The 27,995-nt window shown below is 55.5% G+C and overlaps 1 protein-coding gene across 1 annotated transcript; it reads left to right on the forward strand.

The window, feature by feature from the left end:
- COL1A1 (collagen type I alpha 1 chain) lies at nucleotides 1–27,603 on the forward strand. The gene is made up of 51 exons (XM_073325760.1): nucleotides 1–200; nucleotides 2,449–2,643; nucleotides 3,258–3,292; nucleotides 3,403–3,438; nucleotides 3,667–3,759; nucleotides 3,860–3,931; nucleotides 4,605–4,649; nucleotides 5,005–5,058; nucleotides 5,359–5,412; nucleotides 5,742–5,795; nucleotides 6,192–6,245; nucleotides 6,687–6,740; nucleotides 6,847–6,891; nucleotides 7,195–7,248; nucleotides 7,427–7,471; nucleotides 7,814–7,867; nucleotides 8,357–8,455; nucleotides 8,544–8,588; nucleotides 8,687–8,785; nucleotides 9,294–9,347; nucleotides 9,449–9,556; nucleotides 10,082–10,135; nucleotides 10,689–10,787; nucleotides 11,160–11,213; nucleotides 11,326–11,424; nucleotides 11,924–11,977; nucleotides 12,700–12,753; nucleotides 12,861–12,914; nucleotides 13,052–13,105; nucleotides 14,045–14,089; nucleotides 14,209–14,307; nucleotides 14,814–14,921; nucleotides 15,764–15,871; nucleotides 16,335–16,388; nucleotides 16,483–16,536; nucleotides 16,978–17,085; nucleotides 17,174–17,227; nucleotides 18,286–18,339; nucleotides 18,850–19,011; nucleotides 19,121–19,228; nucleotides 19,844–19,951; nucleotides 20,569–20,622; nucleotides 20,750–20,857; nucleotides 21,410–21,463; nucleotides 21,597–21,704; nucleotides 22,187–22,240; nucleotides 23,222–23,329; nucleotides 23,429–23,711; nucleotides 24,505–24,695; nucleotides 24,830–25,072; nucleotides 25,695–27,603. Exons 1-51 carry the CDS (start codon nucleotides 119–121, stop codon nucleotides 25,839–25,841), a joined length of 4,365 nt encoding a protein of 1,454 aa, XP_073181861.1. The 5' UTR covers nucleotides 1–118; the 3' UTR covers nucleotides 25,842–27,603.
- The last annotated feature ends 392 nt before the right edge of the window (nucleotides 27,604–27,995 follow it).

The following is a 27,995-nucleotide window of genomic DNA, read 5'->3' on the forward strand; positions in this document are numbered from 1 at the left end:
CAGTAGGAGGTTTCTGCTGGGGTCTGGATTGGAACTACATAGTCAGATCATCCCTGTATGACTGGACTCTAAAACAGAACAAAGGGGCCCAAAGAGTCTACATGTCTAATATTTAGACATGTTCAGCTTTGTGGATTCTCGGTTACTGCTGTTGATAGCAGCGACTGTTTTACTCACCAAAGGTCAAGAAGAAGAAGACAGTAAGTAAAAACTTTCTCGCTAACTTTCTGTACGAGAAACAGAGATCGACTTAAATGCCTTTTCTCTTTAAACAGCTTTGCTTGCGCGCAGGGGGGGAATGTAACGTTGCGCTTTAGAGCAAGAGGGATGCAAAGTTGGACTGGGCTGCGAAGAAAAAGTCTGTTAACGTTCTCGAGTGGGATTGCGAACCCTAGTGCTCTGCAAGAGTTGGATGGGAATTTTGCATGCTTTTCTCGTTAGGAAACTGCATTTGCAAGATCAAGTTAGGGAGATGGGGAGAAATGTTGTTTTTTAAAGGGTTGTGTGTCTTCAAATGGGGTGGGGGTGCTGGCAAGAATTTCTCAACCTTTACAGAGCATTTGGAATTGTGTGTTGGTGGGGCGGTGCGGGGGGGAGGTCAGAAGGGGATTGAATGTGTTGCTTATAAAGTGGGAGTGGACAAATCAAGTATTTGTTGATGTTCGTTCTTCCCCCCCTGAAGCTGCTCGGTGTGGAAAACATCCCCTTCCACAAGCAAAGTTAACCAGCTGCAGAAGGGAACTGGGCGTGTTCATATGGTCTGTGTCTCTTTCAAACATGCCTCTGGCGGGCAGACAAGTTGGATCAATTAGAAGCCCTGAGATTCCTTGCCAAGTTTGGGGGCCAGGGGTGAGCAGCACAATCAGCCTCTGGGAGGAGTTGTCATGGGAGGGAAGATAAGGCTGACTGGGGAGGGGGGAAGCCAGTTATGGAAAAGCCATTGTGTGCCTTGGAAAGTGAAGGGAGCGGGGAGCGAGCCCAGGGCTGGAGTTTTCTGACCTGCAAAAGCCATCAGGAAAGAATTAGAAAAGTCTCAGATGATTCATAAGGGAAATGTTTTAGAAGCCTGTAAAGCGCAGGAGTCTAGACATCACTTCACAGACAAAACCTTCTGGCTGCTAAGGACCTGGATTCATGTTTCTGCAGTGAAGTTTCATGGTGTGGGGGTGTGAAGGGGGGGTGTCCCATGGCGACCTCTGGCGGCCATCACCTGGCCTTGCTCCTGCAAAGTCCTCTGTGGACTGCATCACCGCCCCCTGGGGCCCATTGGGAGCCCTGGGGCTGGACAGTGCTCACCAAAGGGGCTATATTTCCGGGGTCAACAGTCGAATAGGTTTGCTGAGCAAACTCCCCCCGCCCTCCAGCCCCCCCATGCTAGGAGTAACACCCCTAATGAGATCCTGTTGCAGGCATTTATACCTAGGCTTGGCCTGCCACCTACAGGCGGAGTGACTGACTGCACCCCCATTGCATTCCGGGCGGGTGTCAACACGGCACTTTCCTGTTGCAAAACCGCTGGCTCCCAGGGACTCAGCCAGCAATAATTTAAACTAGACATGAGAAGTTGGGGACGACAGAGTAGAAACATCTGGCCTGTCAGCCGTGATCCCGCCCTACAGGGTTTCACACGCGAGGAGGGTTTATCCCGTTTGTCTCCCCGCTGCGGGCAAATGATGCCGAGATTTTACCAAACCTGAAACTTGCGTGAAAACAATTCCATGCTAAGAAAAAAAGCTGGCCTGCTTTTATTCCCCATCTCGTGCTTCTCTTTATTAAGTCCACCTCCTGCTTTCCTGGGTCTGATCCATCGCCACCACCTCCCAGCCTTGCCTGCCTGAATGTGTCAAATGCTGAATCTAATTACAACCCGGCCCGCCTGGCCTTGCATCCCACCCTGCTCTCGTTTGCCTTCCCACCCAAACCATTTTCACTTGATCCCATTTCCCAAAGCAACAGACAGAAAACACTTCACTCCCCCTCCTTGCCCCTCCACAGAACCCCTTGTCTCTGGACCCCTGCCTCCCTCCCTCCACCGCCCCCTCCTAGTCCAGCCCTCTTCCCTTTAGGAGACTTTGCATTTTTATTTGGCTTGGCCTAGGCTCCAGCAAGCTGAGGTTACAGTTGGATGTAACAACTGGCCGCAGGTTTTGTTTAAATTCCAAAGACACTGGAAATAGTTATTGCGGTGTTGGCCTGTTTCCTATGTCATGGAGCTGAGCTGATGAGAAGCAGATGAGTGTTTTAAGGTTCCAGGAGAAGGGGCGGGGGAGGCCTGCGTTGCGGGAACTGGAGCGGAAGGAAAAAAACCTTTGGATAAAAAATCAATCGAGTCCGATCAGCCTCTTTGTCCCTGGCTTGGGGGTTCCTCGCCTCCAGCTTCTGGGCTGGGTCCTGATTCAGTTCTTTCGCTCCCGACACCCCCGCTCCCGTTTCTCATTGTCTCTCTAGTTCCATCTGTAAACTGCATACAGGACGGACTAACATACAGCAACAAAGATGTGTGGAAACCTGAACCCTGCCAGATCTGCGTGTGCGACAACGGCAACATCCTGTGCGATGAGGTGATCTGCGAAGACACCTTGAACTGCCCCAACGCTGAGATCCCCTTTGGAGAATGCTGCCCCATCTGCCCTGACACAAAGGGTACTGACTAACACTCTTGTGCATGCTCTGTCTGTCTATCTAGCCTGATATAAGGTGCTAAGAACCAGGGTATGCTGGCCCCAGATACAATCAGCTCCTCCTACACATGCAGAGACAGGGCAGGGGACTGGAGACCAGGAGATCAGCAGAGCCTAACCTGGAGACCTGATACCTCCATCATCACCCCTGGTGAAGCTAGAGCCCCGAGCTGCGGCGCCATGGATAAGACATAGCAAGCCTGCGCCTCTCCTTTGAGCTTCTCGGGCATTTCTTTCTAAAGAGACATTTCAAACGGGACTGATTATTTCTTGGAGGAGGTGCCCAGTGGACCAGCATAAGCTGTGGTGGACTCAGTTATAACCTCTCCTTAGCATGCATCACGGGCAGGGTGACAGGCAGAGAGTGAGACATGCAGGTCTTTTTCAGGTAGAACATTTGAGCATCTTTCTGCCAGCCATGTTACTTACGTAGGTACAGCAAGGGGGGGTGTTTTGGTGTCATTTATACCAGGGCAGCTGGGTTGGCTTCCATGGGCAGGGTGCAGCATGGGGGTGGGTTTTAGATAACCACATGACTTGCTCCTTTTAAATGACCCCTTGTCCTTCTCCCCGCAGCCTCTCCTGTCTACCCAGAAGCCACTGGAGTAGAGGTAATGACTCTCCATAGTCTTGCTACGCAATCCTGTTCCCTGTTGTTTTCTGAAGGGTCTTTTCTCTCCATGCTAATTCTCTAAACACCCCTCTTTCTTCTCCCCTCCAGGGCCCCAGAGGAGAACCTGGCCCCAGAGGAGACAGGGTAGGTCTCTCCAGCCATGCTTTGGCCATTGAGCGCTGGAGTTTGGTCAGGAAATGGGGATGAGGGAGGGGGAAAGACTTCCATGGACGTGTTAAAGAATTTTAAAATTGTCCAGAAAACTTTTAAACCGTGGACATTTGCGACCGAGTCCTGTTACCCTACCTTGTCTCATGCCCGGATGACGCTACCGCAGTACTAACCTCTGAGTTCTCTCCTCTTCTTTTGCAGGGACCCCAAGGCCCACCTGGTAGAGATGGCATTCCCGGACAGCCTGGTCTTCCTGGACCCCCAGGCCCCCCAGGACCTCCAGGCCTTGGCGGAGTGAGTTGGGTTCCAATCATTCGCTCAGTTCTTCCTCGGCACGGGATGAATGCAGTGCAGTATTTTCACACCGGCTTTCCCTTCTTTCTTTCTCCTGCAGAACTTCGCACCTCAATTGGCATATGGCTATGACGAAAAATCCGTTGGCGGCCTGTCCATGCCCGGCCCTATGGTGAGTGTCCAGTGTCTCCCTCGAGGGGCTGGGGCAGGGGCAGGGGCAGGGGCCGGCCTGATGGCCAGGACTGAAACAGGAGAAGACGTTAGGGAGAAAGGAGGGGAGGGAGTGGAGTGGGAGTTACATAGCAGGAAAAACAGGAGCTAGCTTGGCCTAGCTTGGCTTTAGAATGCACCAGGCCTGCTGCATCAGTCAGGCGGAGCAGGGGGGGCGGCAGATATCTTCCAGGGGGCAGGCTCATAACCACCAGCTGGTCAGGGCCGATGTTTTCCTAGGGCAGCTGCACCCTGATTACTCAGGATCGGCAAGGGATACTTGAATTTGCCTTAATCCTCGGACAGCTTGAGACCTGGAGCTTGCTCTCTTCCCCAAGTAGAACTTCTTCGTAGGTGGCTCCATGGATCAGGACCTCAAGGGGTCACCAGGGGCTCCGTCCACGAGGGGAGGGGAGAGGTAGTAAAAGATCAGCAAGAGGCGGCAGGGTCTGTGCTGTGGAGAGTCAGCCCCGAGCCAGGTGGCTGCGGGTGGCGAGGGAAGAGAGGGGCCTGCTGGAAAAGAGGAGGTCACCGAAAACCGAGATGGAGGGGTGGCCAGGCCTGGGCAGCATGGCGACTGCTCCAGCTCATCTCCTCACCTGACTTATTCTTTTCTCTCTCTTCTTCATTTCTAGGGCCCAGCTGGTCCCCGCGGTCTCCCCGGCCCTCCCGGTTCTCCTGTAAGTACCTCACATCTTCCCTGTCAAGAAAACATGGCCCATTTGAGCCCTCAGCCAGCACCTTGTAACTGCCCCCTTTGGGAACAAGCTACCACCGGTGCCCTTTCAGGCTCCTCAGCTCCCAGAAACCTTCTCAGCGAAGGGAAGGGGAGTTGCCTGGGCCCGGAGAGTAGAGTGGGCTTGGCTCCCTCCTGGTGGTCGGCGATAGATACCTCGCACCATGGAGTGTGATAGACACGGATGCTCCGCGCGAGGCAGCCATTGCCGGCAGCGGAGGGAAATCGGACTGACGCGTGAGCAAGCTGGATGCGGTTATGTTCGTTTTCTAACCCGTCTTCTTCTCCTACTCTTCTAGGGTCCTCAAGGTTTCCAAGGTCCTCCCGGTGAGCCTGGAGAGCCTGGGGCTTCTGTAAGTCATGGTCAATTGTCTTCTCACTCTTCATTTGGGTAACGGGATGGGTTGCACGCTGAATCTCCTGGCCCGAGCCCGGGACAATTCCTTGCACCTTCCCTCTTCTGCCACTTGGGGGCAGCTGATGCAAAGCCTGGCCTACCTTTGCAGAAAAGACTTCATCGGGGGACGGGATTTCTCTAGCCAAGTCAAGAACCAGGCCCAGTCCTGTTGGGTGAATGGCTAGTGGAGGGGTGGCAATGGGAAAGTCTTGCCCAGTCTCAGAATATTAACACACGTTTCTTCTGCCTGTTCTAGGGTCCCATGGGTCCCCGTGGTCCAGCTGGTCCACCTGGCAAGAACGGAGATGATGTAAGTGTCCTTCAAGATCAAAAGTCCCTCTAGAGAAGTTCCCTGCCCCCCAAAATGCAGGGGATAGCCTTGCTTGTTAGCCAGATATTTATAGCTGTGCTAAGCCTGTTGGGTACATGGCCTTCCTTGCAAGCAGAAGGAGCCAGGTGGGGCTTTGGCTTCCATGATGCCTTGAAAAACCGAGAGAAAAGAAAACGGGACCTCTCCCCAGATAGGGTTTTGCGAAGAATTACGTCCCTTTCCCGGTGCATTTAGCATCTGATTGGTTCTTGCTGCAAACGAGCTGTGTGGGCTACTGACCTGACTCCATCTCTTCTTCATTCTCCAAGGGTGAAGCTGGAAAGCCCGGACGTCCTGGCGAGCGTGGTGCTCCCGGCCCCCAGGTGAGATGTCCTTTCTGTCTGGTTCCCCCCGTAGCATTCGGGTTAGGGTGGGTTTTTACCTTTGACCAGCATCATCATTGTGACATGGCTGAAAAGCACTGGCTGGGAAACCTGCCTGAAACCTCTTGGTCTCACTGTGTGGTTTTAGCTTACTTCACATGACAACCATTCACTGGGGAAGATGGTTGGCTCTAGCAAGCTCTGGCTCCAGTCCTGACTAAAGCTGACCACTGTCAATGGCTAGGAGTCATGATCACAGCAAGAGATGGTCATGACCATGGATGCCCCAAGTATCCAACCTTGCCTGGGGTGGTGGGTTCCCCTCTGCAGTAACTGGCTTGATGTGGGGTGTCACTGGTGTTCTTGTCTCTAAATCATTTATTTTCCTTTCCCCAGGGTGCCCGTGGTCTGCCCGGAACTGCTGGCCTGCCAGGCATGAAGGGTCACAGAGTAAGTTGATTCCCTAATTATTTACACTTGGAAAAGGAAAAGGAAAGGTGTCCCCCTACCGCTCCAAAGCCCTGGAGATGCAGCTGTCTGAGCGTGCACACTCTCACCAGCCCTTGGCCCCGGTGGAAACATAAGCAGTATCTGAGCTGGCCCCACAGTGCCCTCAGCTGGCCGCATCACAAGGCGATCCTGGAAGTTCCTTTCTACCAGGAGGGGTCTGATGGAGCCCCTTGTTCACGCCACCTCTTGGAGGAATTCCCCACTTCTCATGCCACTAGCTGGCAAACAGATGGGGCCTTACCCCCCTCCTGCCCCCAGGCACATTGTGAGGGACCGTTGCAAAGCCAGATGATTTTCAGTCATGCCTCCACCTGGGACGACAGTGCCTTCTCCTAAGCCTCATCACTGGACACTTGTGTTTCTGTTTCCCCTTCCTTCCAGGGTTTCAGCGGTCTTGATGGTGCTAAGGGTGATACCGGTCCAGCTGGCCCCAAGGTAAGGTCCCTCTGCCACGAGGCACGTTGGCCCTCTCTGTTCCCTTAAAAATTTCCTCGTCCCCTTTGGGAACCAGCCATTGACTCTGGCTTTGTCTTCCTTCTAGGGTGAGCCTGGTAGCCCTGGTGAGAATGGAGCTCCCGGACAAATAGTGAGTAGTTTGTCACGCCTTTCTGCTTCCCACTGACAGCAAGAGTCTGGACTAGGAGGTGGTGACGCGGGCAGGCGTTCAGCTTATGGGAGCAGCAAGAATCGGGGTTTTGGGGAGGGTCGAGCTGGCTCTCCGGAGTGCTTGGTTTTCCAACGGACTAGACAGCAAAGGGGGCAGATTTACCAGCATGAAGCCCCACAGGGTTTGGGGAGCATGGCAGGGGTGGGAGAGCGGGGGAGAGGGCAGGGTGCAGATGATGATGGTGGCGTCTCGAGATGAACTCACGTCTCTCCTCCTTTCTAGGGGCCCCGTGGTCTTCCCGGCGAGAGAGGCCGCCCTGGTCCATCTGGCCCCGCTGTGAGTATTGATGCTGCATTGCTGGGCTGCGGGCACGTTGAAGCATCCCCCCGGTGGTACCCCTCTGGGCCACGCCCGCTGGGATAGCTCCAATGTGCAGCATGCTCCTCATCTCACGGCTTCCGGGTCTTGTGCCAACCTGTCTGTAACCAGTGCCTCTCTCCTCTCTCCCCGGCAGGGCGCTCGCGGTAACGACGGTGCTCCAGGTGCTGCTGGCCCCACAGTGAGTATTTTCACCTCGCGCTGCCCTGAGAGGAGACGGTTCAGCCGCGGGGCCCTGGCCGTTGGGTGGCGCGGTCACACAGGCACTGGCCATAGCGACCCCCAGATCGCTCCCCTCCTGGAGCTTCGCTGGCTTGAGCCCCAAGGGTGGCACGAGCACAACCCCGCTCAGGAACTGGCCAATGCCCGGATGGGAAGGTTTCCTCCCTCCGGCCTCTGTTCCCACCCACGTCAAAACACAGCCCAGATCTCTGGCCGAAGCCAAGATGGCTGCCGTGATGAGAACCCCCCAGCCCTGGAGGTTCCTTGCTATCACTTTCTAACCCGCTTCCTTCTCCCCTAGGGTCCAGCTGGCCCCGCTGGCCCCCCTGGCTTCCCTGGCGCTGTCGGTGCTAAGGTAAGGACATGATCCCGTCTTCACCGGGGGGCACCCCCCCAGCGCTGCGGCAGGAGCTTTCCCCGCAGCCGGCTTGGGTGGAAGCTGATCCTAGCCTTCATCTTGAGGTTTCATCACAGTTCAAATATACTGGCCAGATGGCCTGGCCCCGTAACCCTCACCAAACTGTGGGTCAGGATCCTTGCGGGTCCATCTCTGCCTTATGCCGACCCCAACTCCTGCTAAGCCCCGGGTCTGATAACAGCACAATTGTTGTGCCCAGTCGTCCCCGAAGGCCTCACAGCTGCCTTCTGAGGAAACAGGGCGAGCCGAAAGCTAGCAGGCCCCAGTCAGTCCCCCCCCAGAGTGGGTTGGAGGGATGGAGCAGCTCGGTTCCAGTCAGAGCCCGGTCAGGCCTGAGGGCAAATGGCTTCCGCGGAGCGTGGGTGTGGGGGTGTCTCCCAGCAGTCACTGTGCTCACTGGTCTTTCTCTCCTCTCTTGTGCTCTAGGGTGAAACTGGTCCCCAAGGCGGTCGCGGTGGTGAAGGCCCCCAGGGCACCCGTGGTGAGCCCGGTGCCCCCGGCCCCGCTGGCGCCGCCGGCCCTACTGTGAGTGGAACTGCATGACCCCTCCCGGCTCTTGCTCCTTGCCCTGTTGTCTCCGGTGATAACCCTCCTCTTGTCTTCTCTCTCCTAGGGCAACCCTGGTAGCGATGGTCAACCTGGTGCCAAAGGTGCAACTGTAAGTAGCCGTCTCCTGCCCCTCTGTCCTCTGTAGCCGGTCGGCTCTTGGGAGCCAGTTTTTCCCAGCTGCCTCACCATCTCTTCTGCCTCCCATAGGGCGCTCCTGGCATAGCTGGCGCTCCTGGCTTCCCTGGTGCTCGTGGCCCCTCCGGACCCCAGGGTCCCAGCGGTGCTCCTGGTCCCAAGGGTAACAGCGTAAGTATCTTCCTCCTTCCCCATCGCCGCTGAATTAGATTGGCCTTCTTCCCCGTCCAGGATTAGGCAGGGATGCGCCAGGCCTGGAAGGAGCCCATCATGCTTTGTGAATTGACCCCAGCGCCCCACACATCCCCTCCCTCGGCTCCTTCTCTGACTGTCCTTGTGGCATTGCCACTTGCAGTTCAAGAGCCTTCACCTCTGCAGCTCTGCAAGCACCTCCCTACACCCCTCTGTGCCTCATCAGCCACCTGTCTCCGCTGGAGACGTCTCTCCTCCGCCCAGGCACGGGGATCCTCTGACCTGGGTTACAGCCAGCACAGTTCCCCTCCCCTCCAGAATATCGAAGTTGTCTGTCCCTTCATGGGGCTGAGCCTTTTGTGTCTGCCATTCCTCCTGGAGCCAAAAAGGGGTTGAGGGTGCAACATAGATGGCAGGCAGCATTAAGCCCTTGTTCATGCAGGGAGACGTCTGATATGAATTCGTTTCTCTTTCCTTCTACCTTCAGGGCGAACCCGGTGCTCCAGGCAACAAGGGAGATGCTGGTGCCAAGGGAGAACCTGTAAGTACCAGCCCCGCGGGGGCTGCTAGGAGCTTTGCCTACAGTCTGGTTTGCTAGCCATAGGCAGACACTCACCACTCTGACTTGCTTGTGCTCTCTAGGGTCCTGTTGGTGTCCAAGGCCCCCCTGGTCCATCTGGTGAAGAAGGCAAGAGAGGATCCCGTGGTGAGCCCGGCCCTGCTGGTCTGCCCGGCCCTGCTGGCGAACGTGTAAGTGGCAACTGTGTTTCCCCTGGAGCTCATGCTCATTGGCATGGTGCTGTCCTCTGGTCAGACCTGGAGCTCTGTCTCTCGGACACAGAGGGGTCCCGACCGACTTTCTCAGTGATCCAAGCGCCTCCCGAATCTTGGGATGGGAAATTCAGATCTGGACCCAGAACCAAATCCAGATCCGAATGTTGTGACTGGCCCCATAAGGGGCCTGACCTGAAATCCCAGCCTGGCACATGCCCAGGTTCTGGGAGGAGGTCAGACCAGATCACAGTGGGATCTGAACGTGCAGTCCAGCCCCATCACCATCCCAAACCCAACCAACCCCCTGGAGTCCCCATCCCCCTGAAATTTTCACCCCCAAGGTTGGCAGCTAGGGCCTGTTCCTACTTACTGCAATCCCGGGAGGGGAGGGGAATTCGGTTGGGGGTTCTGTGAAGCTCCCTTTCCATTCAGACCTTCTCCTGTTTCACTTGCTGGCTGCATGGGCATTTACCTCCCTGGTTTCTCTTGTGTCCATCACAGGGTGCTCCTGGAAGCCGCGGTTTCCCTGGCTCTGATGGCATTTCTGGTCCTAAGGTAGGTGCTAGTCTCCGGTCGTTTGCTCCCTCCTAATGTGAGAGAGACAGAAGAGGCTCAGATGTCCGCCACACTGAAATACACAAAGGACGCGGAGCCAGGCTTCCACCTGGGCGTCCTTTGCAAGGGGCTTGGGAGCAGCTAAAGCATGTGGAAAGGGGAGTCAGGGGGACTTTCTGGGAGCAGTGCATTCTGCCCTGTGGGATCGGGTCTATTACCCAGCCGCTCCCTGGCCCCATCCCCTTTCTTTACACCCCGTGTTCTGGATTTGGAGGTGGGAATTGGCTTGTCTCCACATGGTACATATGCTAGGATGGCCCTTTCGCTAGGGTTATTCACCCCATGGCATAGCCCAGTGATTTCTTTGTGGCCAGCCCTGGCAAAGCCCTTTCAGTGCCCATCCAGTGCCCACTCGGTGCCATTTAGTCACCCTCCTCTGTCACGTGACACAGTGGGTCCCTGCTGGCTCATCACGCCGTGCCCGCGAGAAGAAGCGATCCGGGTTTCCACCGCAGTGTGTGACCTCTCTCTCCTGCTTCCCTCCCCACCCTAGGGTCCCTCTGGTGAACGTGGCTCCCCTGGCCCTGTTGGTCCCAAAGGATCCCCTGGTGAATCTGGACGTCCTGGCGAGCCTGGTCTTCCCGGTGCCAAGGTAAAAGCGGGGAGGAGCCGGGCAATGGTTCTGAGTGGGATGGAGGGGCTGCCCGGGGAGTCCCGCCGAACCTTGCTGTTATTTCTGCCAAGCGCCATCTCAAGGTGAACTCTCTGCCCACCCCCTGCCCCCGGCCTCTTCTGGGGCCAGCGCTCTGGGTGCAGCCGGCTTAGAGCAACTGCCCTCTTCCTCCGTTCTGGAAAGAGGGTGTTTTAGGCCACCCCACATCCACCCCCTGCAGCGACCTATCGGCTGCCCTACCCGCCCTCGCCCACCACATCCTACCCTGTTCTGGCCCCGGCCACCAACCTCTCGCACACAGCAAAGGAGGCCGGATGCCCCATGGCTAACCCAGCTCTTCTTCCTTTTCAGGGTCTGACTGGAAGCCCAGGTAGCCCCGGTCCCGATGGCAAGACCGGCCCCACTGTAAGTCGTGGTTTATCAGCGCCCTTCCTCCTCCTCCTCCTCCTCCTCCTCCTCCTCTCCCATTGCTCACAACGGCCTCCTCTGAACTGTGCCTTTGCTTCCTCCACGCTAGGGTCCCGCTGGTCAAGATGGTCGCCCCGGATCCGCAGGCCCACCCGGTGCCAGAGGTCCTGCTGGTGTGATGGGTTTCCCTGGACCTAAAGGTGCTGCTGTGAGTATCAACTTGCGCCCCTCCTATACTTGGGGTGAGTCGCCCGGCCCAGTGATGGGGCCGTGACAAAATGGCCACCTTCAGGACTCCCTGTCACCCTGGCTGCCGCCCGGGAGTGGTTGCATACAAAGCACAAGGGATAAGTGGCCACTTTGGGTACCATTTTGTAAAGAGGGGCTTTATGGGGGGGGACACTCTGGGAACCTCTCCCTCAGGGGTTATCTGCGGGCAGAGACAGGTGGCCCAGGAGACATCCCACCATGGGGAGGGGAGATGACAAGGAAAGACAGAGCTGGGGCAGTCATGGGAGGCAACCTAGAGTGTCACTAAAACTACCACAGGGCCAGCCCCGCCTGCTTCCTGTCATGGCGCCTTTCGGGCCCTCCTGTGGCTGCATCCTAGGGCCATACAAGAGCCAACCATCCCCGATAGCCCTTCGCTGCTTGTTCCCAGGGTGTACCGCGTTCCTTCACTGAAGCCATTTTGTTCCCTTTCTCAGGGCGAGCCCGGCAAACCCGGCGAAAGAGGCGTTCCCGGACCCGTTGGCGCTGTTGTACGTATTTTCCTTGGTACTGATGGCCCCTAACAATCTGTCTCTCGCAGCCAGGGCTGGCCCCAGCTGAGAGTTTGCCAGCCTGAGGCCTCTTTCCTTCAAGATGAGAAAGAGAAAATTTACCATGACAGTAAAACGGACCTAGATAGTATAGGGCTTTCCACAGCAGAGCAGACTGGGGTCCAGACTGGGGGGAGGGATAGCTCAGTGGTTTGAGCATTGGCCTGCTAAACCCAGGGTTTTGAGCCATTTAGGGATCTGGGGAAAAATTTGGGACTGGTCCTGCTTTGAGCAGGGGGTTGGACTAGATGACCTCCTGAGGTCCCTTCCAACCCTGATATTCTATGATTCATCTAGCCAATATCTGGGCTCTGGCCTACCACCACAAGATTCAGTGGAACATATAAAAACTTCTGCATTGGGATGACATGACTATGGTGGCTGGTTCTTCCTAAGCCACAGAATTGCTTATTCCCTGGACTTCTGGGGCAGGGTTTATATCCCTTATGCCCTTTTCTCCTCATTACTAATACCTTGTGGCAATGAGTTCTGCAGGTTAACCACATAATCCATGAGGGCAACTTTTGAAGCCCCTGAGATTTTCTGCTTCTCAACCTTGTAGGGTCGCCACACCTTCCCCAATGCTCATGCCCTGCTCCCTTCTGAGACTCATTCAGCATTTGCGCCGAGCTCTTTTTAACCTCTTCCTCCTCTCCCCCCAGGGTGCTCCTGGCAAAGATGGTGAAGCTGGTGCTCAGGGACCTCCTGGCGCAGCTGTGAGTATGAACCCTTTCTCGCTCCTGCCCTCTGTGCTGGATTGTCGGGGAGCACACTGCTCCGAACCCCACTGGATCCTTGCTGACTTTCTCCCCTCCTCTTTCAGGGTCCCGCTGGAGAGAGAGGTGAACAAGGGCCTTCAGGTGCTCCTGGATTCCAGGTGAGGAGTGTGCCATTAAAGGCCCCATCACAGGGGGGAAAATCCCTCCTGATCAATCATATTTTGTTCCATTTTTTTCACATACACCCCTTCCCCCAGGAAATCTCAACTCTTGGGTTTTTTTCTTCCCCTCCCAGGGTCTGCCCGGTCCCGCTGGTCCAGCTGGTGAATCTGGCAAGCCCGGTGAGCAGGTAAGTGCCAGGAAACCATGGCGGTGGGTGAGGTTTACTGAAAGAAGGAGAAGAGCTCCACTTAGCATCAGAAGCCAAGGAAAAGTGCCTCCATGACAGATCCTGTCCCCGGGCGCCCATTCCCTTGCTTGCCTGCCCCATATCTTCGCTCAGTGCCTTTCATGGCCATTCTCACTTCCGTAGAGCTCCTGCCCCATTTCCCCCACCCCCAGCCGGAGATGTTCCTCCAAGGCTGGACGTACGTCCAGAGTGATGAAACTCAGCAGATTCCCCTTTAGCCGATGAATGAGGAGAGCTGCCTCCAGACAGGGCCTTGGCCGCCGTCAGACCTTCTACTGGCCCCAGAACTCATCTCAGAGGCCACAGCAACCATGAAACTCATTCAGTCCAGGCCTCCAACCTCTTCTCCAAAAGCCTTTTGTGTGGACATGGGCCCCGGCCATGGATCTGAACACCTATAAACCGGGGCTGGAGATGTGGTGGGTGTTGAACTCTGGATCCAGATCTCAGTTTGGCCACTTGGGATTATCTCTGTATTCAGTCCAGATATCCAGCCCGGGGGCCCAAGACCAGCCTTTCGGCTAAGAGCCAGTGTAGTTTCAGTGTAACAGCTGATGCATCCTCTGTTGGGTGAGACCATGTCCTGGCTTTGCTTGGGAGGAGACTCGGTGGTCCAGGACCGTACAGCTCTGCTGTCTCTAACTGGGACAATCCATGCAAAATTCCAGTGGTGGAAAGACAGAGGCAGAGTCTGGCCCTCATGAGGATGGAGCTTGGTGCTTAGTTATGGATGGGGTTGGAGCAGATGTCCCCCTCCCCGGCCACTCACTGCTCCACCTCAGCCAGTTCAGGGGCAACATCTGGGCTTCTCCAGCAGATAGCATGCCCCTTTCCCAGCCCTCAGCCCTAATTCTGCTTTCTCTTTCTCACCCGTGACAGGGTGCCCCCGGAGACACTGGTGCCCCCGGTCCAGCTGGTGGAAGAGTAAGTTGAGATTCATTTTCTCTGCTATAAGCAATCTCTTACCCTTCCATCTCTCTCGCCTGCTGCCCCTCTGGATGGTGCTGTAACCAGTTTCGGGTTCTCTCTCCTCCCTCCTTTAGGGTGAGAGAGGTTTCCCCGGCGAGCGTGGTGTCCAAGGTGCACCCGGTCTACAGGGTCCACGTGGTGGTAACGGTGCTCCTGGTAACGATGGTGCTAAGGTATGTACCTATCTCTCTCCTCCTCCTCCTCCTTCCGCCATGATGGGCGAAGGAGGCTCAGCCAGAAATGGGAGGGGAAACCAGGGGAAAATCAGTGCCTCTGACGTGTCCAGGGGAAGCAGGCTCTGGAATGGGATATGCGATGGGATACACTCCTCCTGCTTTGGAGGGGGCTGAGGCTCGGTGTCCAGCCAGCCAGCAGCTGCCTCGACCCAGGTGCAAAGCAGGAAGTGGGGACTCCATCTTTCCCCATCGAGATAGCCCCAGTCCTGCAACTGCTGCAGGATTCTCCTCTCTCTGCCCAAGGCCCAGGAGGCCCCGTTTGGCCTGGGCAGCACTCATGGCCTGGTCTTGCTTGGCTCCAGGGGCAGCCTGCCCTGGCACCAGAGAATGGGGGACGGGTGGCGTCTCTCTGGAAGGCGGGCGGCTTTTGCTGTGATGAGGAAGTAGCTCTGTTTCTAACCCCGACTCTCTTTTTCCCCCGGCTCTGCCTTGTGGGGCTTTAGGGTGATGCTGGCGCTCCTGGCACTCCCGGAAACCAAGGTCCTCCCGGTCTGCAGGGAATGCCTGGCGAACGTGGTGCTGCCGGTCTGCCTGGAGCCAGGGGTGACAGAGTACGTATGAGCCCCCCGAAGGCCCACCAGCAAAGCAACCCTCAGTCTTCACCATGGAGAAGCCTCAGATCTCCCTGCTCATGCTCAGTCTGTGACGCCTCATTTCCCCTCTCCACTCTTCTCCGGCCTTCTCTCTTTTCCACCTCCTTGTGTCCCTCTTCTTCCTCGCCTTTCTCGTCCCCCTTTCCCTTCCATCTCGTCCCCCTTCGCTCCTCTTTCATCTCTCTGCTCCAGCTCCGGCTCTGTCCCCCGCCTCCTCTGCCTCTCCTCTCTGCTCTTGGGGAGTCTGTCTAGGCCAGATGCCTGAGCCACTTCAAGGCCTAGATGTCCTCATCCAACAGTTGCTTTAGACCAAAGCAAACCCCAACCTCCACCCAAACCAAGGAACTTCGGGCCTTGCCGTGTGTGTCTCTCCAGGAGTCCAGCAGAGTGCCCTGGTTCTCTGCTCCACATGGCCTAGTTATGCCCTTGGAAGAGGTCTTCTCCACCAGCTTGAATGGCTTGGAGAGCTGACATGGCCAGCACTTGGAGGCTGCACTGTCTTTTTCCGTTGGCCAAGCTGACTGGCTAATGGCCCGGACACTTGGCATGAAGGTCTTCCAGTGCGGGGCAGATAAACGGAGGGTGAGGATGTGGGTGGGGAAGCAGGAATGCAGGTGGGTTTCCACGGGGTAGCACTGTGACATGAAGAGAAGCAGGGGGACAACACGGAGACACTCACAGAGGTGCATTGTACGTGTGCGGGCACACACGTTCACCCCCCCCCCAGAGCTGGCACAAGTCCCCACCCTGTTCCGTGTTCCGTAACCAGAAGGTAACCTTGCCTTGCCCTCTCTCCCCAGGGTGACGGAGGTCCCAAGGGTGCTGATGGAACTCCCGGCAAAGATGGCCCAAGAGGTCTGACTGGCCCCATTGGTCCCCCCGGCCCAGCTGGCGCTCCTGGTGACAAGGTAAGGATCGCCGCCCCCCCTTTCCCTGTCCCCTTGGAAGGAGCAGGGCAGTGACTCTCGGGCACCTGAGCTGGTGTCGCGGGCCCCTGGCATTCGTGCAAAGGCCAGTGCCCTTTGTGCCCAGCAGCTCTCGACCCAGTTTCTGTTTCCTGGGAGACAGAGAGGAAGGCCCCAGCTGATCATTCGATGCAGAGGTGCCTCTGGATCCACCCAGTGAGAGCATGGGGCTTCATCAGCTTCCCCCGGGAATGCTTTCTACAGTCCCGGCCTGCCCAGTCAGGGCTGTGCCTTGGGGGGTTCCTGCATCCCTATCCCCCATTTCCAGCGAGGAGGCAACTTCTTGCTCTCCCCACATCTCGCGAGTGACCCCCGAGCTAGCCAGCCTCGTCCCAGAGGCGCCTCTGAAGAGCCCTGGTTTGCCAGGCCCGAGCCTTAACCTCCTCCCTCTTCTCCCCTTGCGCAGGGTGAAGCTGGTCCCTCCGGCGCCTCTGGTCCCACTGGTGCTCGTGGTGCTCCCGTAAGTACCGTTCCTCTCCGATTGGCTTCAGAGGCAAAGATCAACCTCGCCCTTTCCTCGCTGACCCCGTCTCTCTTGGTTCCTTCTCTTCCAGGGAGATCGTGGTGAGCCCGGCCCACCTGGTCCCGCTGGATTCGCTGGCCCCCCTGTAAGTATGATGGTTAAGAGGTGGTTCTCACTAGCCCCAGTGACTCCTCCCCTCACCCAGACCTCCCTCGGGAGGATGGTATTCAGCGGGGCGGGCTACGGGGGTAATCCCATGCAGCCCAGGGCTCTGGGACGGAAGCAATCCTACCATTGCGATACTGGGATACTGTCCGTGCGTACGGAGAGGGGACTCATCCCTGGCCCGTGGAGTCACCGGGTTGTCCTACACCAGGCCTCCGATGGGGAACAGGACCAGTCCTACGTCCTGTGATCCTCTGGCTCCCATGCGGGCTCGACGGGGCTTTCCCAATCGCGACAGCCTAGTCTCCTCAGCCCGTGTCTGTTCTAAGAAGGACCATGCCCCTGCCACTGTCCACTCCCACCTCCGCGAGCTCCCCGCAGGGACGCTGCCCCTCACCCTCTGCTCTGCTCTCCTCCACAGGGTGCTGACGGCCAGCCTGGTGCTAAAGGTGAAACTGGCGATGCTGGTGCTAAGGGCGATGCGGGTGCCCCAGGCCCTGCTGGACCCACTGGTGCTCCTGGCCCCGCTGTAAGTGACTCTCCGCTGCCCCGATCCCTCCCCGTTCGGCCAGTGTTCCGTTCCCACCTCTGATGTCCTGCTCCTTCCTCTCTTGCAGGGTGCTGTTGGTGCTCCCGGACCCAAAGGTGCTCGAGGTAGTGCAGGACCCCCTGTGAGTATTTCCTCCACCTTGGTGCTCAGCCTCTGGGCTGCCAGGGATGGGAGCCACCTTGCACAATGTCCCTCTCTTAGCAACAGTGGTCGTGCACCTTGATACACAGTCAGCCGGGCGCTGGGGAAAATTACCTGAGCTCCTGGCCGGTGACAGACTGGCTTGGGCTGACAATCAGCTGGTGAGTCCCCCATGGGATCGCTCTCTGGTTTTCATGGGGCAGTGTTCACTCCCCTTCTGATTCGGCTTATCCCACCAAAATTTGGCTGAAGGTTGCTTTCCCACCCGCCCCAGCTGCAGCATGTGAGAACCCACCTTTCCAGCGCGGCCTTTGCCCTGGGCCTGCTTTCTCCCCCTCTCTCCCATCACTGGGAAAGAGGCAGTTTGGGAGCCGAAAGGGGGTTGCTTTCTGAGTTTGTAGCAAAATGGAAAAAAACCCCTCCTCCCATCCCTCTGGGAGTTGAAGCAGCTTTTTCCCTGGGCCGAGAAATATTCTGCTTCCCTCTGGCTAGAGCATTCAAATCAGAACCTAGGGGCAACAGAACGAATGCCCCTCGCCCACGAATCAGATCATGTTAACGTGGCTGTCTTTTTGCAGCTCAGAGAGCATGTCCCTGCCATACACCTGCCCGAGTAAAAGTCCTGTAGTGTCCTGAGCATTCATGGACCTCTTAAGATTCTCTGCATGGAGAGAAACTGCTCCATGAACGAGCAACAACGAGCCATGGTATTGAAGCAGCCCTGCAGTCCAGGGGCCCCAGCTGGCTGAGTATTTAAGCCACTTCCCTTTAGCCATGAACACTAAATGTCTGGAGACTTAAAATTCCACCCGAGCTTCAGAGAATGTCTCTTTGTCCAGAGCTGGCTGGCTTTCGCCCTGAGGGGCAAGACATATCTGGAAGATCAGGCAGCCTCTTAGGGCTGCCTTAACCTTCCACCTTGCTATGACAACTCTCCCTTTCACCCTGACCCCATGGGCAGGGCAGTGTTTTGGGCAGGGCTTATAGTACAGATCTGTGGCTAACAGAGCCGTGGGACTTATGCCTTCTCTCCCGCAGGGTGCTACTGGTTTCCCTGGTGCTGCTGGAAGAGTTGGTCCCCCTGGCCCCTCTGTAAGTATCTCCGTTTTGATCCCCTTGCTGGTGGCATAGGGGGAGGGCCGACAGCATTGGACACTGAGCCCTGCTGGCAGGGGTGGGGCCGGGGAGGCTGGTGGGAGATCTGCCACGGGACTGCCAGCCTCCAGCAGCTGGGGAGGATGGGGGATGGTCGTTGTCAAGAGCGGGCAGCCTGGAAGCCAAACGGGGAGGAGACGGGACCCTTGAGGGGCATGAGGAGCCGTGGAGCTGGCAGGAGGAATACCAAGGCCTTGCCGCAGAGCTTCCATGGTGCTTCAGAATGTAATGAGGGCTCCCGCGGGCTGATGGTCCAGGTAGCCTGGTACCACTTGCAGCCCAGCAGTGGCTCTGTCTGCCCCATGGTGGCGCCGGAGCATGGAGCCAGGTCTCCTCTCCCCTCTGCTTGAGGGGGCTGGCAGTCATAAATCAGTGCCCCTTGGAGAGGGGTTGCCTCTCAAAGTCTTGGGCTTCGCTGCCTGACCTCACCTCTCTGCTCTCTCCCAGGGAAACATTGGTCTCCCTGGCCCACCAGGCCCCAGCGGAAAGGAAGGTACCAAGGGACCCCGTGGTGAGACTGGCCCAGTTGGCCGCACTGGCGAACCTGGCCCCACTGGCCCACCCGGACCTTCTGGTGAGAAGGGCTCCCCTGGTGCTGATGGTGCCCCTGTAAGTACCCGTTCAGTCCTACCTCGGGCCCCTTGGCAGGTGTCGTTGGAGCACGTGCCCCAGAGCAAGATGGGTGGGTTTGTAATCAGAATCTCTCTCTCCCCTCCAGGGTGCACCTGGTACTCCAGGCCCACAGGGTATTTCTGGACAGCGTGGTGTCGTCGGCCTTCCCGGACAGAGAGGCGAGAGAGGTTTCCCTGGTCTCCCTGGCCCATCTGTGAGTATGAGGCCGAACCCTTACGCCCTCAAGCCGGACCTCAAAGGACGCTTGTGGCTTCAACCCATTGCCCCTGCCCAAAAAGGATCCAAGCAGGATTGGATCTCATGGCCCAGCCGCTGAGGCTCAGACCTTCTCCTGGCATTTGCAGGGCAAGGAATGGGTGGGAGAGACAGGAGCCGGGCACGCTTCACTGCTGGCGTGATTGGGAGCTCTCCATGCAAGGAACGGAGTCCTTGACTCTTCCCCCTTGTCCGGGGGAGCTGCTCTTGCCAGGAGATAAGAGAGGAGGAATAGCGGGGAGGGACCTGTGGTTTTATCATTATTATAGAAGAGGATGTTGGAGCCAAACCTCCCAGGCTGAGGGATGCTCAGAAGATCACCACCCCTGGATCTGACCTTCTTGTCAGCTCTGTCTGAGCCTGGAGCCAGAACTCCAGCCCCAAACTCTGAGGCCCTTGGGAGTGGAATCCAGTTTGGGACAGGGTTGTGTCGTCATTTGGTGGCAGTGGGAGGGGATTCAACCTTTCTCCCATCATGAGCAGGTTCTTTGGTCTCAGCTGCACTGCCTCCTCTTCTCTAACCTGGGCTGGTCTCTCTCTTGCTCCTCTCCAGGGCGAACCTGGCAAACAAGGTCCATCTGGTTCCTCTGGCGAACGTGGTCCTCCTGGCCCAGTAGGACCTCCTGGCTTGGCCGGACCCCCTGGTGAAGCTGGACGTGAGGTGAGCTGCCACCATGCTTGTCTTGTTAGGACTCTCCTTTGCCCAAACACAGGCAAGGCCAAGAAGTGCTAAAAGCCAGGGTGGATTAGTCTCCTGGCTGCCCCTGGGGGGAATCCTGCAGGCCTGCTGATAGTCACTAGAGGCAACCTGTCGACATCAGGAGCTCCAGACACCACCACCATCACCAGGAGTAGCACCAAAGACAAGGAGAGATTAACCCTTTCCATGCCCCTGGGCCAACACTCAGAATGGTCTGCTCCATTGAAGGGTAGGACAGACCTTGCCCCTGACCTCCTGCAGGGGCTGGTGCCAGTGAACAATGGGACAATGCCCGGAGCGCAGTGCCCGAGAGATGGGAGAACAACCAGGATCCCGGGACGGGATGGTTTCCAAAGGAGCTGAGTACGGGAGGGATCAGAGAAGGGGCCAGTTCCAGAGAGAAATGGAAGCCCTGTGGGTCCCTTTCCCTGCCCCTTTCTCTTTTGATCTCTAGACCTCACCCATCTCTTGCTTTTGTCCCAGGCCTCCTGGTTAATTTTTCACTCCTCGGTTGTCTCTTACTGAAGGCCCCTCTGTCTTGCTCATGCCTAATGCTGGGTCTCTCTGCTTCTCCTCAGGGCTCTCCCGGTGCTGAAGGTGCTCCTGGTCGCGATGGAGCTGCTGGTCCCAAGGTGAGTTGGACCCCGAAGGGTCAGGGCAATAGGCTTTTATTGGTGTGGGGGTAGGGGAGGGTTGAACTTCAGGCGAACGTTAACTTGGTGCTTTGCTTCCCTCTCTCCTCGTCCTCTCCGGAAATAGGGAGACCGTGGTGAGACTGGCCCAGCTGGTCCTCCTGGTGCTCCCGGTGCCCCTGGTGCTCCCGGCCCTGTTGGTCCCGCTGGCAAGAATGGAGATCGTGGTGAGACTGTAAGTGACACTTCTTTACATTCCCCTAAACATAAAACCCACTCCCTGCCCTGAGCTGGGAATAGAACCCAGGAGTCCTGCTCCCAGTCCCCTTCCCGAACCCCCAGCCAATGCTCATCCCCAAAGCTAGGAATAGAACCCAGGCATCCTGCTTCCCAGTTCCCTGCCCTAACCAGGGGACAATGCTTATTCCCAGAGCTGGGAATAGACCCCAGGAACAGAACTGGGGAGATATGAAATAATCAGCCCAGTTATCAAGACAGGATCAAGCAGAGCAGCTGCCTGCTCCAACCACTAGAGAATACTCCTTTTCAGAGTCAGGCCTTGGACCCAGGAGTCCTGATTCCCAGTCCCCCCTGCTTTCTCCACTAGACTATGCTCTCCTCTCAGAGCTGAAAATGAAACCCAGGAGTCCTGACACCCAGTCTGCCCTGCTCTAACCAACAGGACGCGCTCCCCGCTACGATGCAGAGCAATGAACACAAGGGAACGTTAATGATCCCAGTGGATGCTCTAATCGTTGCCTTTCTCTCTCTCTCTTTCCTTTCCTAGGGTCCTGCTGGTCCCGCTGGCCCTGCTGGCCCCGCTGGTGTTCGCGGTGCTGCTGTAAGTTATGGGTTCAGATTCCGCTTTTTATTGATATGGAAAAGCAACTGGCTTGGCAATAACATTGCTGAGCAAGGGGCAGGGCGGCATCCTTCCCAGCCACTCAGCGAGGTGACTCTGCTTCCTCTTCCAGGGCCCACAAGGTCCCCGCGGTGACAAAGGTGAAACTGGTGAACACGGTGACAGAGGCTTGAAGGGTCACAGAGGATTCTCTGGTCTCCAGGGTCCACCTGGTCCTCCCGTGAGTATGGCTGCCTCCCATGCCCCCGATATAGCCGGCTCCAAGAGACAAGCCCATAGCAGGTCTCTGGAGAGAAGAGTATGGACCCTCTTCCTCACTGCCCCAGAGAATCATGGGAGAATCCTAGTGAAGGCCATCGCCTGATGAGGAGATGGGCAAGCCTTGGCCTGCCCCAGTTTCAGGCTGCCCTTAGACCTTCAGCTCATGACTGCCCTCGCCCACGCAGCAGCTGGGAAAGCCAGGTGTCCGGCCTGTTGCTGTTACCTCAGCCCCTTGATCTTAGGACACAGGCCAACAGCTGCCCCCTAGAACCTCCAAACCTGCCCTATTGTTTGCCCTCTCTCATGAGCTTCAGACACGGGAGTAGCCTAGCTGATCAGAGCCCAGTGGGAGTTTCTCATAGACACGGTGGTTTTATTAACATCTCTGCACGGGCTGCAGCGTAGTTGCAGAACTGACGTTTGCTTTCCTGTTTGGGGCAGGGTTCTCCTGGTGAACAAGGTCCTTCTGGAGCTTCCGGTCCCGCTGGTCCAAGGGTAAGTACCACCCCAGTGAAGCCAACAGCCACCTTCATGAGCCCAGCTGGTGCAGATGCCTGAAGCCTTGGGAAATTCCAGGCTGGGGGCAGAGAGCTCATGAATGAAATAGACAGCACCGTTTTCAAGCCAGGGTGCAACACAACACATGGCATCACCTGTTAAAGGTCAGATCCTGCCTAATCCCTGATCTGGGGTGGCACGGATATCAGCAAGAGGCAGAATATGGACCATAGTGTAGCCGGTAGTTTAAAAACCATCAGTGTAGCCTCTGAGCACACAGCACAGACTCCTGTAAGCACTGGGCATGTAGGCCATGGGCCTACTGCTATCAAGGAGACATGAAACCCAGGATAGATGCCTGCTGCTTTCTACTGACCCTTTACTCTTCCACCTTAGTAGGGAGGTGCCTTAATAAGAGAGGCCCTGCACAGTGTGGGTCAGCCTTAGAAAATCCTGTCCCAGACAGAGGCGATGATGGGAAGGGAACAAAAATGATCCAGGGGACATGGACACTTCTACAATCAAAGTCCTCCTGTAGGTATCACACCGCCCATAAGGAGATGTCATTGTAAGGTTCTCCCAGCACTCACTGTGTGGCGAGGGTTTCCCAGACAGATGGCAAGGACAGGGCTTGGTTCTGTTCTCAGCTGGACCTGGGCAAATCCAGAGTGATTCCAGTGGCTTTAGTTGATCCGAGTGTGTCTCCAGTGGGGCACGGTCCCTGGTACTGTGGTCACGGGTGCTCTATTAATTCCTGAGACGGATAAGAATAGTGGGAGGTAAGCTAGATGAGAGAGCTGGGTGGATGGAACAGACAAGAGGGGTGGAAGGATGGGTGATGGGCTGGGTCATGACTGAAAGGATGGGACAGTTGGCATGTTCTCCCTCGGCCTGTCTTTCAAGCTGGACACGCCTCCACCCCACTTTCCTCTCTCCAGAACCCACGGATCTCACTTTGTGTTTGTCTTTTCCTCACAGGGTCCCCCTGGCTCTTCTGGTTCCCCTGGCAAAGATGGTCTGAATGGTCTCCCTGGCCCCATTGGTCCACCAGGGCCACGTGGTCGCACCGGTGATGTTGGTCCTGCTGTACGTATCCCCCTCTGGGGCTCAGGCAGTTGGGATCTGCTGGCCGCTGGGTGAGAGGGCTTCCTGCCTTCAACTTGCTCTGCTCTCCTCCTCTGACAGGGTCCCCCCGGACCTCCCGGACCCCCAGGTCCCCCAGGCCCACCCAGCGGCGGCTTCGACTTCAGCTTCCTGCCTCAGCCTCCTCAGGAGAAGGCCCACACCGACAGCCGGTACTACCGGGCTGACGACGCCAACGTGATGCGTGATCGGGACCTGGAGGTGGACACCACCCTCAAGAGCCTGAGCCTGCAGATTGAGAACATCCGCAGCCCTGAGGGCACCAGGAAGAACCCAGCCCGCACCTGCCGCGACCTGAAGATGTGCCACAATGACTGGAAGAGCGGTGAGCTTCCCAGCCTCGTCCTGGGCGCATCCTCACTGAGCATCTCCTCTCGTAGCGGCCTGTCTTGCTCCCCTTATCCTGCCCTGCCTTTAGCCACCCTCACTAACTCACACTCCTCTTCCCTCTCCTCCCCCATTACTACTGAATTCCTTCCTCCTTTTCTTCCTCCATCACTCTTTCTTTCCTTCTTTCTTTCTTTGCCCATTCACTTGTCTTTCTTTCTTTCTTTCTTTCTTTCTTTCTTTCTTTCTTTCTTTCTTTCTTTCTTTCTTTCTTTCTTTCTTCGCCCATTCTCTCGTCCTTCTCCTTCCTTTCTTTCTTTCCCCATTCACTCATCCTTCTCCTTCCTTTCTTTCTTTCCCCATTCACTCATCCTTCTTGTTTCTTTCTTTCTTTCTTTGCCCATTCACTCGTCCTTTTCCTTCCTTTCTTTCTTTCCCCATTCACTCGTCCTTCTCGTTTCTTTCTTTCTTTCTTTCTTTCTTTCTTTCTTTCTTTCTTTCTTTCTTTCTTCGCCCATTCTCTCGTCCTTCTCCTTCCTTTCTTTCTTTCCCCATTCACTCATCCTTCTCCTTCCTTTCTTTCTTTCCCCATTCACTCATCCTTCTTGTTTCTTTCTTTCTTTCTTTGCCCATTCACTCGTCCTTTTCCTTCCTTTCTTTCTTTCCCCATTCACTCGTCCTTCTCGTTTCTTTCTTTCTTTCTTTCTTTCTTTCTTTCTTTCTTTCTTTCTTTCTTTCTTTCTTTCTTTCTTTCTTCGCCCATTCACTTGTCCTTCTCCTCTCCCCGCCAGGCGAGTACTGGATTGACCCCAACCAAGGCTGCAACCTGGATGCCATCAAGGTCTACTGTAACATGGAGACTGGCGAGACTTGCGTCTACCCAACCCAGGCTACCACTGCCCAGAAGAACTGGTACGTCAGCAAGAACCCCAAGGAGAAGAAGCACGTCTGGTTCGGCGAGACAATGAGTGACGGCTTCCAGGTGAGCTAAGGGGACTGGCGAGGCGGGAAGGGTGGGAAGAGAAGGGGCTGGATCTGGAGACTCGGAATGGGGAAAAGGATCTGAGGACTAACATTGCTTTCCTGCCGGGGGGTCTCTCTCTCTCTCCTCTGCAGTTCGAATATGGTGGCGAGGGATCCAACCCAGCTGACGTTGCCATCCAACTGACCTTCCTGCGCTTGATGTCCACTGAGGCCTCCCAGAACATCACCTACCACTGCAAGAACAGTGTGGCCTACATGGACCAGGAGACTGGCAACCTGAAGAAGGCTCTGCTCCTCCAGGGCTCCAACGAGATTGAGATCAGAGCAGAGGGCAACAGCCGCTTCACCTATGGAGTCACCGAGGATGGCTGCACGGTGAGTCTCCTACCGCCTTTGGCTCCGCCAGCACAGGTGGTACCGGGAGCTGGTGCACCCACGCCTCCCCAGGCCCTTGAGATGAGAGGGTGGAGAGGGTGATATGGGGTTACCAGCTGCAAGAGGCAGAGCAGAGCTGTGTATCAGTCTCTCCAGCCGTGGACATGACTGGCAGAGTTCTCTACAGCCTGTGTAAGTCCCCTAGGCTGGTACAGGCTCGTATATGGTGGCTCAGGAAGGTGTCTTGCCCTAGATCCCACCATGAGTCAGTGTCAGAGCCAGCAACAGAACCCAGGAGTCCTGATTCCCAAGGCCCCTTCTAACCTCTGAGTTGGGAAGAGAACTCAGGAGTCCTGATTCCCAGGGCCCCCTGCACCCTCTGAGTTGGGAAGAGAACCCAGGAGTCCTGATTCCCAGGGTCCCCTCTAACCTCTGAGAGTTGGGAAGAGAATCCAGGAATCCTGATTCCCAGGTGCCCCTTACCCTAATCACTAGACCACCCCTTGTGCAATGTTGTCTCCAATGCTTGGGCAGAGGTTCCTTTGCAGCCAGCTTTGCAGCTTCGAGGAGCGGGTCTATCAGTGACCCTAACGTTCTCCTTTTCCCGGTCCCTTCCCCACAGAGTCACACTGGCACCTGGGGCAAGACAGTCATCGAATACAAGACAACGAAAACCTCTCGCCTGCCCGTCATTGACGTGGCCCTCATGGACGTTGGTGCGCCAGATCAGGAATTCGGAATTGACATCGGACCCGTCTGCTTCTTGTAAACCGGAGCTAAACCCCTCCCCCCCGGAAAGAAAATCAAAAACAGCCAAAAAGGAGACAATTTCACATGGACTTGAATTTGTGTTTTTTTCTATTCATCATCTCTAAAACTATTTTGTTTCCATTAAAAAAAAAAAAGCATTAAACCAAAAAAACAAAAATAAATGACTTTTCAAAAAAATGAAGGAAGTGGGTCCACTTGCTTGACATGGTTCTATTTTTTCTTTTTTTTTTAAATCCCTGGAGACAGATTGGGGTTGGTTTGGTTACTGGTTTTTTTAAGTAATATCTTGGGACCACTACTTGCACAGTCAAAACAAAAATCCCATCCAAAATCAACCCTACCAAAACACCCAAATCACAACAACCTGCTTTGAAAATTCTGCAGCCGCACGAGCAATGCTAAGCTAGTCCAAAACGGTTTAGACCCTGCTCCCCTGCTCCTTCCTACTCCTCTCCCGCCAATGCAAAAAATCTCTTTTTAAAACCTGGAGTTGGAAAAAAAATACCAAAATTAACCTACAGCCGACCTCTCCCTGCTGGTGTCTTTACCATATATATATATATTTTTATACCACTGAAAGGAAGGCACTTAAAATCGTGTGTAATGGACCGTTTTGGTTTTTTCCTTTCATTTGTTCGGGTGGCAAAAGAAATAAATATGAGAAAAACGTCAAATCCAGGTGTCATAATTGTTTTCCTAAGCAAAATCCAGCAGTGTGGAAAACAGCCAAGATCTGTCATTTGGTGCGTTGACTCTTAAGCAGAAAGAACTTTTAGCAGAGCAGCTGGGAGATAAAATCCGCTTAGAAGCAAACCCAGTGTTTTGTCGGTGAACAATGAAGGGAAAAAATGAATAATAATAATAATACCCAAAGCAGAGAAAATGTTATGTTCCAAATGTATATTATTGTTGTATGGAAAGTTACCTCTCAACTGTGTTTTCCAAGTAGTTTTAAGTTGCTTTGGGGGTTTTTTTAACTGACACCAGGCTGTGGAGAAGGGGGCTTGGCTTTCAGGTTTCAATCAAAGGTGCTAACTTTGTCTTTTCTTTTTTTTTCTTTTTTTTCCATTCGCTGTGTTAATGTTTTTCAGTTCTAGGTCCCTTTTCGTTTCTTGGTTTTTTTGGTGGTTTCAAACTCCACGAAGCCAACGCATGGAGAGGCTGCGATAGGGACCGATTGGTGCTATAGAGATAGGACTGTTGTTTTCAGGACAGAAACTCAGTTCTTTTGCTGCCCAGGGTCAACTTGTGAATTTTCTGAAGGTGCTATTTAAAAACAAACAGGAAAAAAAAACCCTAAAAACAAGGACGGGAACTAACGCAAACTAGATCCAAGTAGCCTTGGAAGGGAACGAAGGTGTGTGCAATCCTATCTTTCCAGTTAAGCAGGTGGATTCCAGTTCTGCTTTCCCTCTTCTATTCATTCTCTTTTCCCATCCCTCTGTCCTTTATCCCTCCTTTATCCTGCTGCCTCATCTCTTCCACGCACACTCCTGTCCCCTCTCGCTCTCCCGCCATCCTCCACTACTGCTGCATTCTCTCTCTCTTTCGCTTTCCTCTTCCCACCCTCCTCTTCTGTGCGTCTCTCCGTGGGTTTCAAAGCAACCCCAAAGCAAAGCCCCATTCCTAGCGAGAAGCAGATGTTCTTGGGAGGGCGAGCAACTGAGGATTTCTGTACCTATTTTGTATATGTATAATAATTTGAGATGTTTTTAATTATTTTGACTGCTGAAATAAAGCATGTGAAATGATCCAAACAACCCTGTGGTACTCTGGACTCTTCTCTCGCGCATGGCACATCGGCAGACAGGTCTTGGGGGGCCGGGGAGGTGATGGGCAGCGCGAACAGGAACAAGGGAGATGAGCCCTGTCCCCAGCTCTGTCTCTGCTCTGCTTTCCTCTCTTTCTGTCCTTTCCTTTCTCCCATCTCGTCTCTCTCACCTCCAAGCCAGCCTCTTGCTCTGCCACTTAGGAACACAGGGATAGCCAAATTGGATCAGGTAGTCCAGAGGCCGGTGGCTAGTACCGGCTGCTTCAAAGGCAGGTGCCCGGAGCCCCGCAGTCGCAGATGGGGGACTTCCAATCCTCCCCCTTTGTCACCCCTCTTTCCTTCTCCTCTTCTTTGTCTCTTATGTTCCCTCTCTTTGCTGCT

This window comes from Lepidochelys kempii, chromosome 27, assembly GCF_965140265.1.
Source record: "Lepidochelys kempii isolate rLepKem1 chromosome 27, rLepKem1.hap2, whole genome shotgun sequence".
NCBI lineage: Eukaryota > Metazoa > Chordata > Testudines > Cheloniidae > Lepidochelys > Lepidochelys kempii.